Below are 15,734 nucleotides of genomic sequence, written 5' to 3' on the forward strand. Positions count from 1 at the left end.
CAAAACAATGTTTTGAAATACTCAGAAATCACTGGAAGGTTTTCATTGGTTCCAGTATGAGAAATGTAATGAATAAAAAATCCATTGTTAGTAGAAATATTTAATAGACCTGGTTTATGACATGAGATGTGTGGGTTTTGTATTTGATATCTGTGAGCATCGTTTGAGCGACACTCTCAGGTAAAGGAGTCACCAGACGCACGTAACAGTCCCGTTATCGTGGCCCAGGGTCAACATGAAAACATGTGAAAGTAAACAGCGCCACCGTGTGGCTGCAGTATACTCTTGCTTATCTTTCACCTCATGTGACTGCTTGGTGTGTTTGCTGTGAAACTAAGAATCGTCTGATTTATAGACAAAAGCACATTGTGGTTTTTACACTGTCATAAAACACAACAAACTGGTACATGCTGGTAGGCTGCTTTTTCTTATGTATTTTAATAGATGCAATATTATATTCCCTTCAACCTTTTATATAAAAAGATCAGATTGATTTAGGTTGTTTGTTTTAATGGTCCAGTCAAACTGAACCGGGGGGGGGGGGGGGGGACGACGACTAGTTTCTCTCCTCCTGGGGCGGAGAGGCAGAGCGAGAGAGAGAGAGGGAGAGAGGTGGGAGGAAAGGCGTGTCCCGGGGACAGAGACATTGTGGATGTGTTACGGGTCTGTTACCCTGGTGCGGTGACAATTATCGACACAGAGTAGAACAAAAAAAACAGTATCTTTAAATTTTTATTTCGTCGCGATCAGACTTGTTAGAGCTGCGTTTTAGACCTAGTTCTGACAGAGATAAACTTTGACGCGCTGTCTTCTTCTTCTTCTTTGTGTCCTAATAACGCTGGGAGCGCAGGCCTGCTGCGTGTCTCGGCTCATCTCATCTCGACCATCTCCTCAGGTGGCTCAATGTTACTCTACACACACGTGATGACCCAGTGGGTGTTTTACTAAAGTTATCCGGCCAGGAGACGAGCTGAGCTGATCGGTGTGATGAAGGACCGACTGGCTGAACTGACTGCTGTAAGTGTCGTTTCCTGCTTTACCTGGACAGGCCTTAACAGGTGACACATCTTGGCTGCACAGTGACTCGCTCATCCAGCATTTTTCGTCCTTACAGAGCAGAACACAAGCAGAGGAGGATGTTGCAGTCACAGTGGATGGAGATGGCTTCATGGAGAACTTTTTCAAAAGGGTGGGTATCACTGTAGCTTCCAGTATGTGCGCTGTTTTCATTATAGGGTGATTCAAGATACTGATTGATTGATCGATTGATTGATTGATTTTGTTTTGTTTGGCTGACTAAGGTGGAAGAAGTCAGAGGTCTCATTGATAAGATCTGCTATCAAGTGGAAGAGGTGAGGAAGATGCACAGCATGATTCTGTCTGCACCCAACCCAGATGACAGTAAGTGTGATTTTATATTAAAAACAAGATGGAGACACAGAGAATTTGAATTTAAATGTTTTTTTGTTTTTGTTTTTGTTTTTTTTTTAAAGAGTTGATGTGCTTTCAGTTGTCTTGAACTGCTTGGTTGGATACTTGAGGCCCAGAATGAAAAAACAGCAAATGTCTAACTTCCTCTGTTACATTTTCCTCCTCACTGTACATGAATGGCTGTCTGGACGGAAACCTGTGAAGGAAACAGCACAGTTTTGCCCCCAGACCATTGTGTCCTGTAGGCTACTTATCCTGTTAGGGACCTTTTAACAGTTAGAGATTTAAACATGCTGCCATTTGTAAATGTTTGCAGGCGTTGTTGTACAACACAAACTCACTGTAATTAACAAAAACAATTTCCATGTGTTTTACTCGATTTGGAATCGGACCCAATGTAGAAGCGGCACAGATTTAAAGACTTGAAGAACAGGCCCTGGCCTTGTTCAGTGTGTGAGCTTTGGGTTGAGGAGCCCTGCAAGACAAAGACTCCCCAGTTTACAATACCATGACATCATCAGTGATTATGTTTAATGTAACATATTAAAGTGTTCAAGATGTGGAACTGATGACCAGTGAAAGAAACAAAAGGCCTGTGCTTTGTTCCTTATGACCTCTTTTCCAGTATTGCCCCAGGGTTGTTGCTAAGTTACAAGATGAAATCACAGTAAATCCAATATTTACAGGAGGCAGCGTCACCGTGATTAGCTGGATGGCATTATTTTTTTTCATTAACAAACCCAGTCTGACGTGTTTCCCATTTGTGTGTGTGAAGGAACAAAGGAGCAGCTGGATGCATTGATCAACAATATCAAAGGGAATGCCAATGTGGTGCGAGCGAAGCTAAAATGTGAGTTGAACCATGACGTGACACAACTAGATATTTGCTGACTGTATAAGTAAAACTGATAACTCTCACGACTGTCTCCCTCTGAAGCCATGGAGCAAAGTATGCCCAAAGACGATGTATCTAACAGGTCCTCTGTTGAATTCAGGATCCAGAAAACACAGGTGAGGAAGGAAATCAGCGACTGATACCTACCTCCTCACATACACATGTTCAATTCACCTTAGAGAAGTAAAACTACAATTATTTACCTTAGACGTGTTTGTAAATTGCTATTTCTTTGTTTTTGTTTTGTGTGTAATTAAATTTTGCCTTTTGCATAGAAATAGCCATTAACGTGAACTTGCCCACGTTCTCACCCTCTGTCATTGTGTTTTCACTTGTACCTCAGCACACTATCCTGTCCAGGAAGTTTGTGGAGGCCATGACCCAGTACAATGAGACTCAAGTGTCTTTTCGGGAAAGAAGCAAAGCAAGGATCCAGAGACAGCTGGAGATAAGTGAGTGACAAATAATGTCTCCACTAGACCCTCGTGAGGCCAGAAATGATAAGCTATATTTAGGGAATAGTCTTTGAAGCTTACTTATTAAGCTCAATAATTGTTATTGAGGTAAATTGCTGATATAAACACACTAACAGCTTGAATTTGACTGCACATGCAAGATTTGTGAGTGTCAAAATTGTAAATGTGGAGATAAAAGAATAACAAATAACCCTGAGGCATGTTAGGACAGGATCCAGGAAACAGACCACACCGATTTCCTCCCTGCCTCTCTGGACACTAACCTCACTTCTGATAAACAGAAACTCGCAGCAGGACAGGACGTTTTTACAGATTTCTTCGTGATGCCAGGATTTTCTCTTTTGCAGAAACCAAAGTGACAACTAATCACCTAAATACTAGAATTTTTTTATTAAGGCAACTTCAGTGTGCAGTAGTTTGATTAGTAGAACTTATAAAGGAGTAAAAAATACAGTGCAAGACCAGCCACTAATATAAAAACAACAAAAATAAAAGGCAAGGGTAGTTTGATAAAATCAAAGTAATTAAGTTGTGCTTTTACAGTATATGTAAAACAGCAACAGTATGTGGCAGCATAATTTACAGACTGTATCTAATTTGAAAGTTGGCATCAAAAACATTCAACAGATGCTATAAATCAGTTTTCGTACTAGGTTATTGGTTTAACTAATAACATGTTCAACCTGTTTATCTTTGTGACCAGACAACCAGTTATATTTGTCATGTCTGTTCTGAATTACAGTGACAAATGCAAAGAAAAGTGTGTGTTAGGTGCATTGTAGTATACCCATACGAATACCACGAGACAATAGTAAACAGCAAAAGCTAAGACTGTCTCTTCTGGTCCCTGTGGCCAGCGTTAACGAGAGGCTGCTCCACACTGCAGACCGACAAGCCTGATACCGGAGACGCCTCGCTGTGTTTGTGTTGCCTGGGAAACGGGCAGAGGGCCCAGCGGCCTGTGTAACAGTAGTTCACCTGTCTGTGACATGGTCACATGAACCTCCGTCAGCTCTGTCCCACACCTACTCCATTCATTTACGTCATTCAGAAGTGACAGCTTTTATGCTTAAAGTCTATTATTAGGACTAATAGTGGTGTGTTTCACTCTGTGTAGCTCTGTCTCTTGAGGAATAGGCTAAACGAGTGTGACACACAGAAAACACCTGCACAGAGATTTGTTGCTCTAGGGAGGATGCTGTACAACAGGAGGCATGGTTTCAGGAAAAGACAACTTTCTGTTTTTTGGAGTTCCAGCAAATGTTTTTCTGTGAGGGTTGTCCTTTGTTCCTCTGACACGTCTGATCCTGGCGACAAATACATCCATCATCCATGAATAGACTGAACACCACAGCAGGAGCTGGCTATAATTAGGCATTAAATTATCTAAATGAACAGACCTCTGATAAATGCATCTTAAACACTGGTTCCTCTGACATTTAGACTTTTACATTAATAAAAGTATCACAGTGGCTGCTGACTTCAGTAGTGTCCCTTACTTAAAGGCTGCCAAACCCATGATCAGTTCGTACATATAGAGGGGCATCTGAAGTTGTTTTTTAAACGATTTAATAAATCAGCTAAGAAGTCAAGGCAGTGTCCCCTGGGAGGATCACAGAGAATATTTTTCAGTCAGCTCAATCAAAACAGCTACAATAGAATGAGGCTTCTTCTCTGCACACAGTGGGCTTTGCACACAGCAGCTGCAAAACACAGACACAGTCTAATGTATTACCCTGGGATTAAACACACACGCACGCACGCACGCACGCACACACACAGACAGTATGTATTGTACCAGCGCTAAGCACAGGCATTTGTTGTTTACATTATTACCATAGTGTATGCCGTCTCTTACTGCTGAGACAGTGCATAAGATAATTCATCTTTTAGTCATAGGTGATGAATGATATTATATTTTTTGTATCTATAAACTGCTACTAGTTGCATAGAGGGATTGTTATAGTAGTATATGTGCCCTGACATTACTCTTTCATTTCACTACAGGAAAGTTTGAAGGCACTAGATAAAACCAAAATGTCTCCCTCATAATACAGTGGTGGAGAGTGTGCCTGTACTGTACTGTGTGTGCCTGATACTGTCAGATCTCGAAAGTTAAGCAGGGCTATGCCTGGTTAGTGCTTGGATGGGAGACTGCCTTAGAAGACCAGGTGCTGCTAGACTCTGTGGTCCTAAGCCAAACTAAATCAGAGGGTTGTGTCAGGAAGGACATCCAGCCTAAAACTTGTGCCAAATCAGTCATGCAGATCATTTGATCCACTGTGGCCACCTCTAATGGGAGCAGCTGAAAAACAGAAATAAAAGAACGAGATAATATACACTAGTGAAGGGCAAATATATAGCACTACATGATGCTTGACACAGCCAAGGATTTTTCACAGACAGATCAACCAGCAGTACAATTAATGATGGCTGAATTACATTTAGTTGCTTTAGTTTTAGGTCCTGATCCAGTCATATGTCTTACAGGGACGCTTCAATAAAACACATCCATTGTTAACAGTTACTCTTGTGCCTTATTTAGTCCAACACTTCCACCAGTAATATAAAGAGCTAAACTGCCTGTGGGCATTTTTGCTTTGGAAGCCATAAACTGATGGTGAGCAAATGCTTTTCTCTTCTTCCGTTTTAATTGTTTTAGCTGGAAGAGTCACGACCAATGAAGAACTAGAGGACATGTTGGAAAGTGGAAATCCATCCATTTTCACATCTGATGTAAGTTTTCTCACTGCTTACTGTGCAGTATCTGGTTTTGCAGATGTAAAAGGTATTACTGCCATCTAGTGTTTGTGGAAGAACAAATTGTTTGGGGGTGGGGGAGTGTTCTGCCAGGCCATTTTTTTTTTACACTGAGGTATGGAAATTAGTTTGCTGTTTTTGAATGAATTGTTTTACCTAGTGTGTCTGTCTTTCTCCCTCAGATCATTTCTGATTCCCAGATCACACGCCAGGCTGTAAATGAGATAGAGTCGCGGCACCAAGACATCATGCGTCTAGAATCGAGTATCAGAGAGCTCCATACAATGTTCATGGACATGGCAATGCTGGTAGAAACTCAGGTGAGCGATAGTTCTCATTAGAAACTTCTATAGGCAAAAGCTACCCATCATCAATTCTGGCAAATCTAGTCTATTAAATCTCATTAGTCAGTGCCCAATAGTGTGTACTATTGGGCACACATTAGGGCCAGCCACTATGTTTCTTTACCAATGCTACCAACAGAAAAACCCATACAATTGGTAGGAACAACAGTTAATAGTGTTATGATTCTCTCACTTATAGGGGGAGATGGTTAATAACATTGAAAAGAACGTGTCCAACGCAGCTGAATATATTTGTCGTGCAAAGGAAGAGACCAAAAAAGCAGTGAGATACCAGAAAAAATCCCGGAGGGTATGTGTTTCTTTCTAACTATATGCTGTTCAGTTGTCACAAATAAAAACGTGTTTGTCAGTTATACAAGATGTAAAAGCTTGAGTAACATATTTCAGTCATGTGACCACTTAAAAGCACCATACTGTATCTGTTTATTACTTCTTTAATGGCATATTACTTTGATTTGAAGCTTAAATAATAAGGTCTTCTTCACTTGGCAGAAACACATTATCCTTGCCTTTGCTCTGTTGATCCTGCTTGCTGTCGTTGCTCTAATTGTCGGCCTGTCTGTTGGACTAACCAAACCCCCTGTATGAGATCTACGTGAGGTAACGCTTCCACATTCACAGCCTCCTTCCTTCAACCAAACCTTTATTCGTTCATCCGTCTATCCATAGCAGTTTGCACAAAATAATCAATCTGTTGAACTATTCAGTGGCTTGTAATGCTTGTAATGGTTTGGAATGCAGTTCTTCACAAGCAACACTTTTCCTCTCTTTTCGACAGAAACTTCTCTGCCTTGCCATGTGTGGGGTTGCAGGTTTGCTGCTTGTACTCATCATAATAGTTGGAGTCTTTGAGTGATGATTTCATGGTTCACATCCTCACAGCAGTCAGCTGCTCCTGTAGTGAAGGAGCTGGGAGCAGCTGCATAATAAGACTGTCATTCACTATCCAGCAGCATTACAGAGAGGGTCCCTTGACCACAGTGAAGTAAGTATATAGTGTGTGATCCACTTACCTTGCCATGTGTGGGGTTGCGGGTTTGCTCGTTCAGCTCATGGTACACTATTCTGGTGGAATACTAAAGAGCTAGATTAAAACACCCCTGTCACATATTCCTTTCCTTTAGCGTGATACAATGAACACTGACAGCACATCCAGTTTCTACACAGGTGTACATTATGTATTGCTGCCATTTTTTCACTTTGCATATCACTTTCATATATATTTTTTGTTTAATGACTTTAAAGCTTAATATTTGGGGAAATATGTGTGTTTGCCTTTGGTAAGCAGACTTATACCACTCTTATATTTGTATGGTTAATGTGATGCCACCACCAGCAGCCAGGTATCCTGGCTCACAGATTGGAAACAGAAAAACAGCTAAACTGGCTTTGATTCATCCACACATTCAGTTTTTCGGGGATTATCTGTCTGCGTCTTGGCCAGGTGTACTGTCTTTTAGAGTTTTGTTATCACTGATAGTTTGCCAGGAAAACAGTGGAGAGTGCAGTCACATATCCTGGCTCATAACGCCTTATACACCCACAATATGCTGTTGTTACACTTCTAGATTCATCAAATGAAATGTAATTACTGTAGTTACTGAGATTTTGGGGTTCTGGTAGGGTGATTTTATTATCTTTGGACTGAGCTAGTTTGGCTGTTTCACAGGCTGTCTTTGTGCTAAGCTAATGTTAGCTCCATATTAAGCATATAGATATGAGTGGTACTGATACAATCTTCTCATAAGCATCTAATAAAGACGTATTTCCCAAAATGTTAAAATATTGATTTGATATTCAGAAAATATAAATTTTCTTAATACATTGTAAATGACTTATATTCCTTGTAAACATTTCTAGTTAGTGTTTCAATCACAAGAAACCTTACAAAAGTGCCTTCTTGGCATTTAATATGAAGCCTTAACTTATTGAATGATTCAGACTTCAGATGAAGTGATGACTGAAATGCTAGCTGTGAAAAAAACATGCTGTTAGGACTACTCCATGTTTTGTCAAGGGCACATGTTTGTGATACACTGGATCTTTTTTTTTTAAAAATTTGTTCCTAAGTTATATCTTGCATATTTAAGCAGAATTAATGTAATGTAAAACATAAAAAAAAATAAAGAAAAAGGACTTTGATCATATGTTTGTCTTTCCACTTTGTCCTGGTGATAAAGTTGAACGCAGGATAAATTATTTCTCCAGATACCTCCAGATATTTGAAATTACAAACAAATTACAAATTTGTCAGACAAAATGACGTTGACTTCTCTGTACTTTTACCACTCCAAGTATTTGGAGGCTCAGATTGTTTAGAGGAAAACACAGAAACCCAGGGTGCTGTTTATTTCAGTACTAATGAGCACTTTGTACCGAGCTCTTGATTTCCGTGTAATCATCCAAACAAGATTAGTGAAGAAAGCGGAAGTAGGACCTGGCAAGTTCTTTTCTCTGTTTGAATTAGATCGAATGAAACTTCAGAGGTGCATTTAGAGTGAAACCCCGGTGAGTGTCTTATGTGAGGATGTTTGCAGGTCACTGAGCAAGACTGATGTCTGATGGTTGTCAAGTCAAATGATACTATAAACTGTGGACACAGCAAATGATTGAAGTAAGTATTTCTGTGACAGTGTGTGTATGTACAAATTTGTGGAAATAATATGTTGAGAGTACCTGTGTCTCAGAACACACTATCAACGGATGTCACGACTGTTTCTTCAGTCGAACAGGATTGTTGTTGTACCACAAACTAAACTCCATTCGCCTGCATATATTGGTGAAATTTCCGAGGCCAGTTTCTCAAGTTGATCTAAATTGGCCACTGAGAGATACAAACTTAAAATTTAGGTATATCTTTTCATATTTGAGAAGTAAAGGTTCATTCCCATGAAGCACTGCAAAGCCATGTTAAAGAGAATTATAGAAACAGATGCGTCTGCTCTGAATTTATGATTTTCTAAATGCTGTCCCAGCATACAAATAGACATATGTTACACAATTTACAGCAACTTATCAACTATTGTGACGTTATATTTTATTTATTTGTCATTAGATAAGTTTGCTTTCACTAATGCTCCAGGTATTATTGCAGTTAAGCAGAAAAAGTAAAAAGTAACAAAAAATTATTGTGAGTCCTCCAGAGAAATAATTTTTGGACTTGCAACTAGTCCAAACTACATTTCCTGAAGAAAATGTGCAAGTGCTGGGATCCGCTGCTGCTGCTGGTTCATGGACGTTTTAGCCGTGCCTTATGTTTGTAAGTTTTTAACCAAAAAGTCATGTGGTGAGGGTTGAAATGAGGCACTCCTGTTGCTGCTTAATTCTGAAACGTTAGAGTTAATTAATTGATAATCATGTTATTCATATATTTGACTTTCACAGCACTGTCCAGTTTATAAAATGACTTCAAGGCTCCAGTTTATAGTTCCTGACTATTAAACATGACCTTACAACAGCCAAACACTGTGTTGATTTTATGTGCCTCACTATTTATTTGTTGTCTAAGATGCTGTATCATTTTCTTACTGTTTACAACTACACTTATTTTTTGACTCAGTCTTGTGGAAATGAAAACATGTCCAGTTAATCAGATCAGAGAAATAAGTTTATTTCTTGCACATTAATAAATTTTTAAAAAATGAATAGTTGTTTTAAATGTCCTATCCTTATGATAATCTCAATGCTGTTTCCAAACAATCATTTGTCAAACAGTACAAAACTCCTTCATGTTATTTTGAATTACCTTAGCTGTTTTTTTTTTCCAAAAACACTGAATAAAGATGAAAATCCAGTCGACTAGTGGCTACTATATCATAATAAAAAGTCCAGATCTAAGGAGACCTCTTTATCCCAGGGGTCAGGGACAGCACAGTTTGTGGTGGTTCAACATGATCAGTGAGTAAAACTAACCAAAAGCAGGCACAGAACCACTGAGACACCACATCGATGGTCAGCTTTTATTTCCTGTGTATCACTGAAGGCTAACAAACCTGTTGGGCGCATTTTTTCCCCACAAAACATTTTCAAATCAAATTCTGGAAATTTTCAGGTGAAAGTATTCAAGGACCAGGGTTGTCTGTCTGCGCACAGGATTTCAAAAAGAACTGAAACTGCAACTACAAGTCTAAAACTCACAAAACCTAAAAGTAACTTTTTTTCTTTTTGTTTTATTTTTCCAAATAATAAATGTGTCTTTCTGTCTTTGCAGTACTGTGCTGGAACTTTTATGGATGTTAGCCACTTTTGCTTGCTGAGTGTGGCGTTTCTGACCAAACATTCAGCCAGGTAAACTGCTTTAGCTTTATATTAGCAGTAACATTACAATGGTTTCTAAGAGGTGGGTAGTGTTGGGTGCTCTATTACATAATAAAGTTACATCATGAAGTTTGTGAGTGGTCAAAATCCTTATTGTAGTAGTGTTGATGTAACATGAGCATTGTTACTGCAGTAGCCACATCATGATTTTGTTCTCATAGCACAATAATGACTGAAGCTACATCGGTGAAATCAAACAAAGCAACCTTGGCCTCTCTTTTTCCTTGTTCCACTGTCGGAGCGTGGCTTTCAGCATGTTTTCGCAGCTACTATTGATATTAACAGACCAGAGTGGAGTCTGAGGTCAGTATTTCAGAGAACCGTGCTGACACTGACAAATAAGTGACTGTTGTGTTGTTGTTGACACGTGTTACCTGAACTACTCGCACATAGTAGTTCATGCTTTACTAATGTTACTCCTTTCTGTCCTAATGTAGTCAGATCGTCATTCTCAGTAAGATACTGATAGTTGTGTAATCTTATTTTCATCATATGAATGTAGAGACCTGGGCGTGGTGTGATCTGATATGTGAGTGTCTGAAATGGGAAACATATTGGGAAATATCAGAGTTTAAGGACACTGTTGATATATTGAGACTCTTTAAACATTATTTAATTTTTCATGTAATACAAATCAAGTGCATGGTTCACTAGTCATGGTTCTGATTTGTTGATTTACTTGCTGGATCATAATGTAATTAAATAATCTTGTTTATGAGTGTAATATTTATGTAGGAACTTTGTGATCATACTTCATATGTAGCAGGTTATGTGATCAGAAGATGATGTGATAATTCATTACAAACTGACCATAAACAAAGACATATGTTTACTTCTTTACCTTTCCCTGGACAAGGCCATCTGTGGTCATACCCACATAAGAAGATAAAGCAAACAGGATAGCAGTGCACTGGTATTTTGTCTTATAAGTCATCTATGTTTCATAGATAGGTAGGTCTTCCTATGCGAAAAATTATTTAATACTCTTACATAATGAAAGACAATAGTGTTGTGTGTGTTAGTGGGCAACATTTGTGCGACCAATGGGAAGATAACATAAGAACTAGTAATGCTGTCTTAAAGTGATGCAGCAGACATCAAATTTCTTGCCTCTTATCTGTCTGGAAGTCTGTGCAAAGATATTTTTTTTGTATGAGAAATGCCTGTGCTCTTAAAAATAGTGCATTACATTGTGAACTAGAGTGCTTGGTCTAACTGGAATTGAAGCAGAGAGGGCAGGAAAATCCAGCAGCCTAACAGTCTTTTTCTGCAGTGGTATTGGAGTACACTGGCTTGGAGGATGCTATGGAGACTGTACTGTAACTGATGACAGGACCACTGGATGATTTGATTGCAGCCACATTTCTGCTGAAGCTGGGATTATCTTCCGTCAGAGGTAGGTGACAGTAAAATATTAAACAAATATACAGTAAATTTCTTATATGCAGCTCTACCCTGTTTTCTTTTTTTGAAACATGTAATTTTAGGTGACGTTATAGATTTCTGTATTTCCTGTGGCAGCTGGGCCACTATCTGTGTGTACCGACAATAGTCCAACATTCATTATTATGTAACTGCTGAATACAGATATTTATAATCTGAGCATGCTGTAGTTATGACATCATCTGGCACTGCCGACCATGGCAAGTGTTTGGGGAAGCATGCAAACCGTTCTGTCATGGTATGTTATTGCTGCTGACAAACAAGAAATGTCTCATTGAGATGTAATGTGATTGGTACATGGCCTGACTTGATGTCTGCTTTTATGTGCCAGGGGACGATGGGTTGCCAGAAGACTTGTAAATTGGAGAAACTCCTGAAACAACCTCAAAAAGAAGTAACATGGAGCCAGAGACAAAGAGCAGCCACTACAAAGAAGAACAGCCAGATGAGAGGCAGAGAGAAGGTGAGCATGTTGATCTGTATTTTTGTTGATCTGTATTTTTAAGTTTGATGTGGAAAACCTTCTTATTAAGTAACCCTGAAAACTCTGTCAGCATAATATGACATCTTATTTACAACTTTAAAGCATATGAATGTCGTCATTCATTCAAAGTAAATTTAAAACACAACCCTGTTCATAGTTTACCTGTACTTAAATAGTATTTTATGGCTTTTATTTGTTATAGCTGTTCAAGCATCTGCCATGTAGAAACCAGATGTTGAAAATCCAGCTGGGTTGGTTAATAGCCTGCATAGATTATATCAGTGTCCAGTGCAGATTAACACTGCATGACTCTGTGAGTACTTGCTTGGGGATGAATGTAGGAGAGTGTGGAGGAACTTAGAGGTGAATGTTGTATGGCGTACTTTCTGTGTTGCCTTTCTCTGGTTTGTGGCAGATGGAAAGCAACTGACTACCATCATAGCTGGAGGATGCAAAGACGAATTGTGCAATTTCACTAAATGTATGTTATGACCCAGGTACCTGACATAAGACTCTGTTTGGTATGGGTTTAATCACACAAATTTTATAGTGTCATTTCCAGGCTGAGTGCCTCTCATGGGTACTTGTAAAAGTCAGCACTTATCTCTACACTGTTAAAAGTGTTAGATTCAGGTTATGATTAGCACATCTTCCAGCAGCTGCAAACAGAGTGACAGGTGTTTCTTCTCACACACAGCCTGTTAAGAAAATGCACCATCCATTTAGAAATGGGTGGTTTTTGTTTCAGCGGTTTCATCTTTGTTGTGGGTGCTTCTTTTGACTGCTGCGTCTTCATGCAGGACTGATGTAGAAACAAGAGGTGTCCACTGCCCATGTATTTCAAAACAGTGTGGACAGCAGGAGGCAGGACAGGACCTGGTATACAATGAATTTCATTATGACTGGTCTTGCTACTTGCTGCTGGCACGTATTTATATTCCTCTTTGAAAAAGGCAAGAGATCATCAGACTACTGCTAAATTAGTAATCAAGGCCTCCACCTGTCTGGTCACCACATACACATTAATTATTTTATTTCTCTTGTGTAAATCTTTCCTGTCTGCATCAATATTTATCCGAAAGCCATAACATAAGTGTTGCTGCCTACTCCTTTTCGTTTGCTGCCCCTCGATGTATGAGCTACCTTAGCTCTGTGTGTTGTTGTTGCACCTCACACAGTTTTTTGCCTCTCTGCAGAACCCTTCACAAATGAGAATGTCAAAACAGTTGTTCACACCTCCAATCACGTCTTACTCAGCTGAGTTAAGGCAAGCCTGGAGCTCCCGTTCTGCCTTCTGACATCCGTTGACAGCTGTCTGAACAGGTTTGGTTCCCTTTAACATCCTAAGGTAGGCAGGTGTCCTCTGAATCATTATTTAAAAAAAAAACACACACAAGAATAGCAGCAGCACATAGTTGAAGTGTTGTGCACAGCGCTTCCCTTGTTAGTGAGTCAGAAAAATGCCTTAGAATAAAGAAATATGCTATTTTCTTTCATGGACATTTGAAGTCCATTTCTTGCATCTGCATTCAGTAATAAAAGATTTGTTAAAAGCAAATTTATGAACAGCATTTTTTGTGAAAATGATCAAAGTGTAATGCTTGCAGTTTTGCTTGTAATCCTGAAGTGTTTGAATGTACAGTGCAGTTGCCCTTGGCAGCTGAAACATCAGGTGTGCTACCTGCTCATCACAGAGCTCAGTAGCATTTACACAGCAGGAGAAGACATGGGTGGGAACATTTGACATCAGTCATGTATGATGTCATGGTGCCTAGAGTGTTGAACAGTCACTGTGCAATATAAGCCTTCAATTGGGATTGCAGAGAGGTTCCCACTGGAGGAGGAGGGAAGGCAGTAAACAGAGTCAAGGAGCTGCTGTAGTTGCTAGGCATGGTTGCTGAGGAAAGCTTATCTGTTTTGGGCCCTGATCCTCCTCTCTTTTCCCAAAACAGAGTGCAGCACCACCGTCAGCCACAGAGGGCAGACATACTGCACACACTGTGCTGTTCTTCTCCATGTCTCCCTGTAGTGAAAAAAAAAAACAGGATGGCCCAAATAATCCCCTTTAATACCCTTCTGCACTTGATTTCCTGATCTGTGATTGGATGGTAATGGTGTTGCTGCTGTTTGTGATAGCTGATTGGTCTGGCCCACGATTCAGTGAATGAGGGTTTGTGAAGCTGAGCCTCCGGGGAACCTCTGGGGCATAATGACCCATGACGAGGTGATGTACAGTCCCTGTATCAGCTTGCAACAAAACTGCTGAGAAGTACTGCAACAAAACTGGGAGCAAAGACAAAAGGGGGTGCCAGAGGACCTCACATGACCTTGCCAGCTTCAATCATGGCTGGTCATCAGTGGAGGTTAGATGGGCAGACGGCACGATGGAGCACATTACTGGAAGGATTTATTGACAGGATTGTCTGTGACTGCTGACAATAGGAGAGATAATGACTAATTCTGATTAAAGAAGACGAAAGACATCCTGGAGAGAAAGCACTCCTCAGTGCTGCTGCACACTGCACTGCCTCTGCACCCCTGCGTGCCTGTGTCTGTGTGACTAACTGTGCACGCGCATGTGTGTGTGAGAAAGTAAGAGAGAGAGAGAGAGAGAGAGAGAGAGAGAGAGAAAGGGGGCGTGTTGATGTGTGTGCTCTGCTGCACAGCCACAGTAGTGTGAGCTGAATGATGCTGGCTGTCTCTCACTCTCTCCCCACACTGCCTGGCTGTGCCTCTTTCTGCCCAGCATTGATGAACCATTTTATGCTAGAGAGCTGCCATAGCCACCATCCCAGTCCAACTGCTGGCTGCTTTTCTGCCCTTAAAACACAGTAGGATACACCTGGCACTGCATCGGTCCTTTAAGAGCTGCTGCTAAGGTACTGTACCGTCGGCTGTCTGCTGTCAAGTCGTTAATATTTTTCTTAACCAGGGATTGTTATACTGGCTCTGCTGCAGGATCCCTGTGCTGCTGCTGGAGGGTGATCATAGGATGATCATAACATGTCTTAGTGTCTTTGACTCATAGCAGCTAAAATAATTCAAATGTACTCCTTTGCCTGTTCCACATTCATAGCCCTCTACCCTTCTCTGCATTTCTTAAGAGATGGATTAGCCTGTTTTGAGCTGTTCTGCACAGGAGTGCAGGTTTAACACCACCAAGAAGAGCCAGAGGACATTGCACATCATTTGCATGCAGTTAAGGATACACTATGATATTTTGTTATATTGTTTCAGTGTCTTGTCCTATCTAAAACATTGCTGTGGGATGCTAAAAGAATACTTTGGCCAACATAGAGCAGTGTGTTTATTGCCTGTGGTTGCTATAACATGATTTTCAGGGTTGCTGCTCCTGCCTTTCAGTAGACACTTCTTGTGGAGTCTACATATAGAAGTGTGTTAGTTTACGTTGAGAAAATAATTAGGGTTACTGAGATTATTATAAGGAATTGGGTATACAAATGCTAATGGTAAAATAGCAGTCATTTGATACTGATCACTTTGTTTGCATGGATTCTCTTAAACATCTGTAAATATTATCAGTGTTGTCTGTGTTGTGTACC

The 15,734-nt window shown here is 40.1% G+C and overlaps 1 protein-coding gene across 2 annotated transcripts; it reads left to right on the forward strand.

Annotated features, from left to right (window-relative positions):
• Positions 1–646: 646 nt before the first annotated feature.
• stx2b (syntaxin 2b) lies at positions 647–8,069 on the forward strand. 2 transcript variants are annotated; one of them, XM_026322167.1, is made up of 11 exons: positions 647–1,017; positions 1,115–1,189; positions 1,302–1,401; positions 2,207–2,281; positions 2,369–2,442; positions 2,670–2,778; positions 5,465–5,538; positions 5,745–5,882; positions 6,106–6,216; positions 6,420–6,527; positions 6,706–8,069. In XM_026322167.1, the coding sequence occupies exons 1-10, from the start codon at positions 988–990 to the stop codon at positions 6,513–6,515; spliced, it is 882 nt and encodes a 293-aa protein (XP_026177952.1). In that variant the 5' UTR covers positions 647–987; the 3' UTR covers positions 6,516–6,527; positions 6,706–8,069. The 2 variants fall into 2 exon arrangements, with proteins under 2 accessions (XP_026177952.1, XP_026177953.1); XM_026322168.1 differs by lacking the exon at positions 6,420–6,527.
• The last annotated feature ends 7,665 nt before the right edge of the window (positions 8,070–15,734 follow it).

The sequence above is a fragment of the Mastacembelus armatus genome, chromosome 9, assembly GCF_900324485.2.
Source record: "Mastacembelus armatus chromosome 9, fMasArm1.2, whole genome shotgun sequence".
In the NCBI taxonomy this organism is placed as follows: Eukaryota; Metazoa; Chordata; class Actinopteri; order Synbranchiformes; family Mastacembelidae; genus Mastacembelus; species Mastacembelus armatus.

Coding starts and splice junctions, on each gene's coding strand:
- stx2b (XM_026322167.1), top strand. CDS start 988: ATGAAGGACCGACTGGCTGAACTGACTGCT. Junction 1,190..1,301: donor TGGAGAACTTTTTCAAAAGG/GTGGGTATCACT, acceptor TGGCTGACTAAG/GTGGAAGAAGTCAGAGGTCT. Junction 5,539..5,744: donor CATCCATTTTCACATCTGAT/GTAAGTTTTCTC, acceptor TTTCTCCCTCAG/ATCATTTCTGATTCCCAGAT.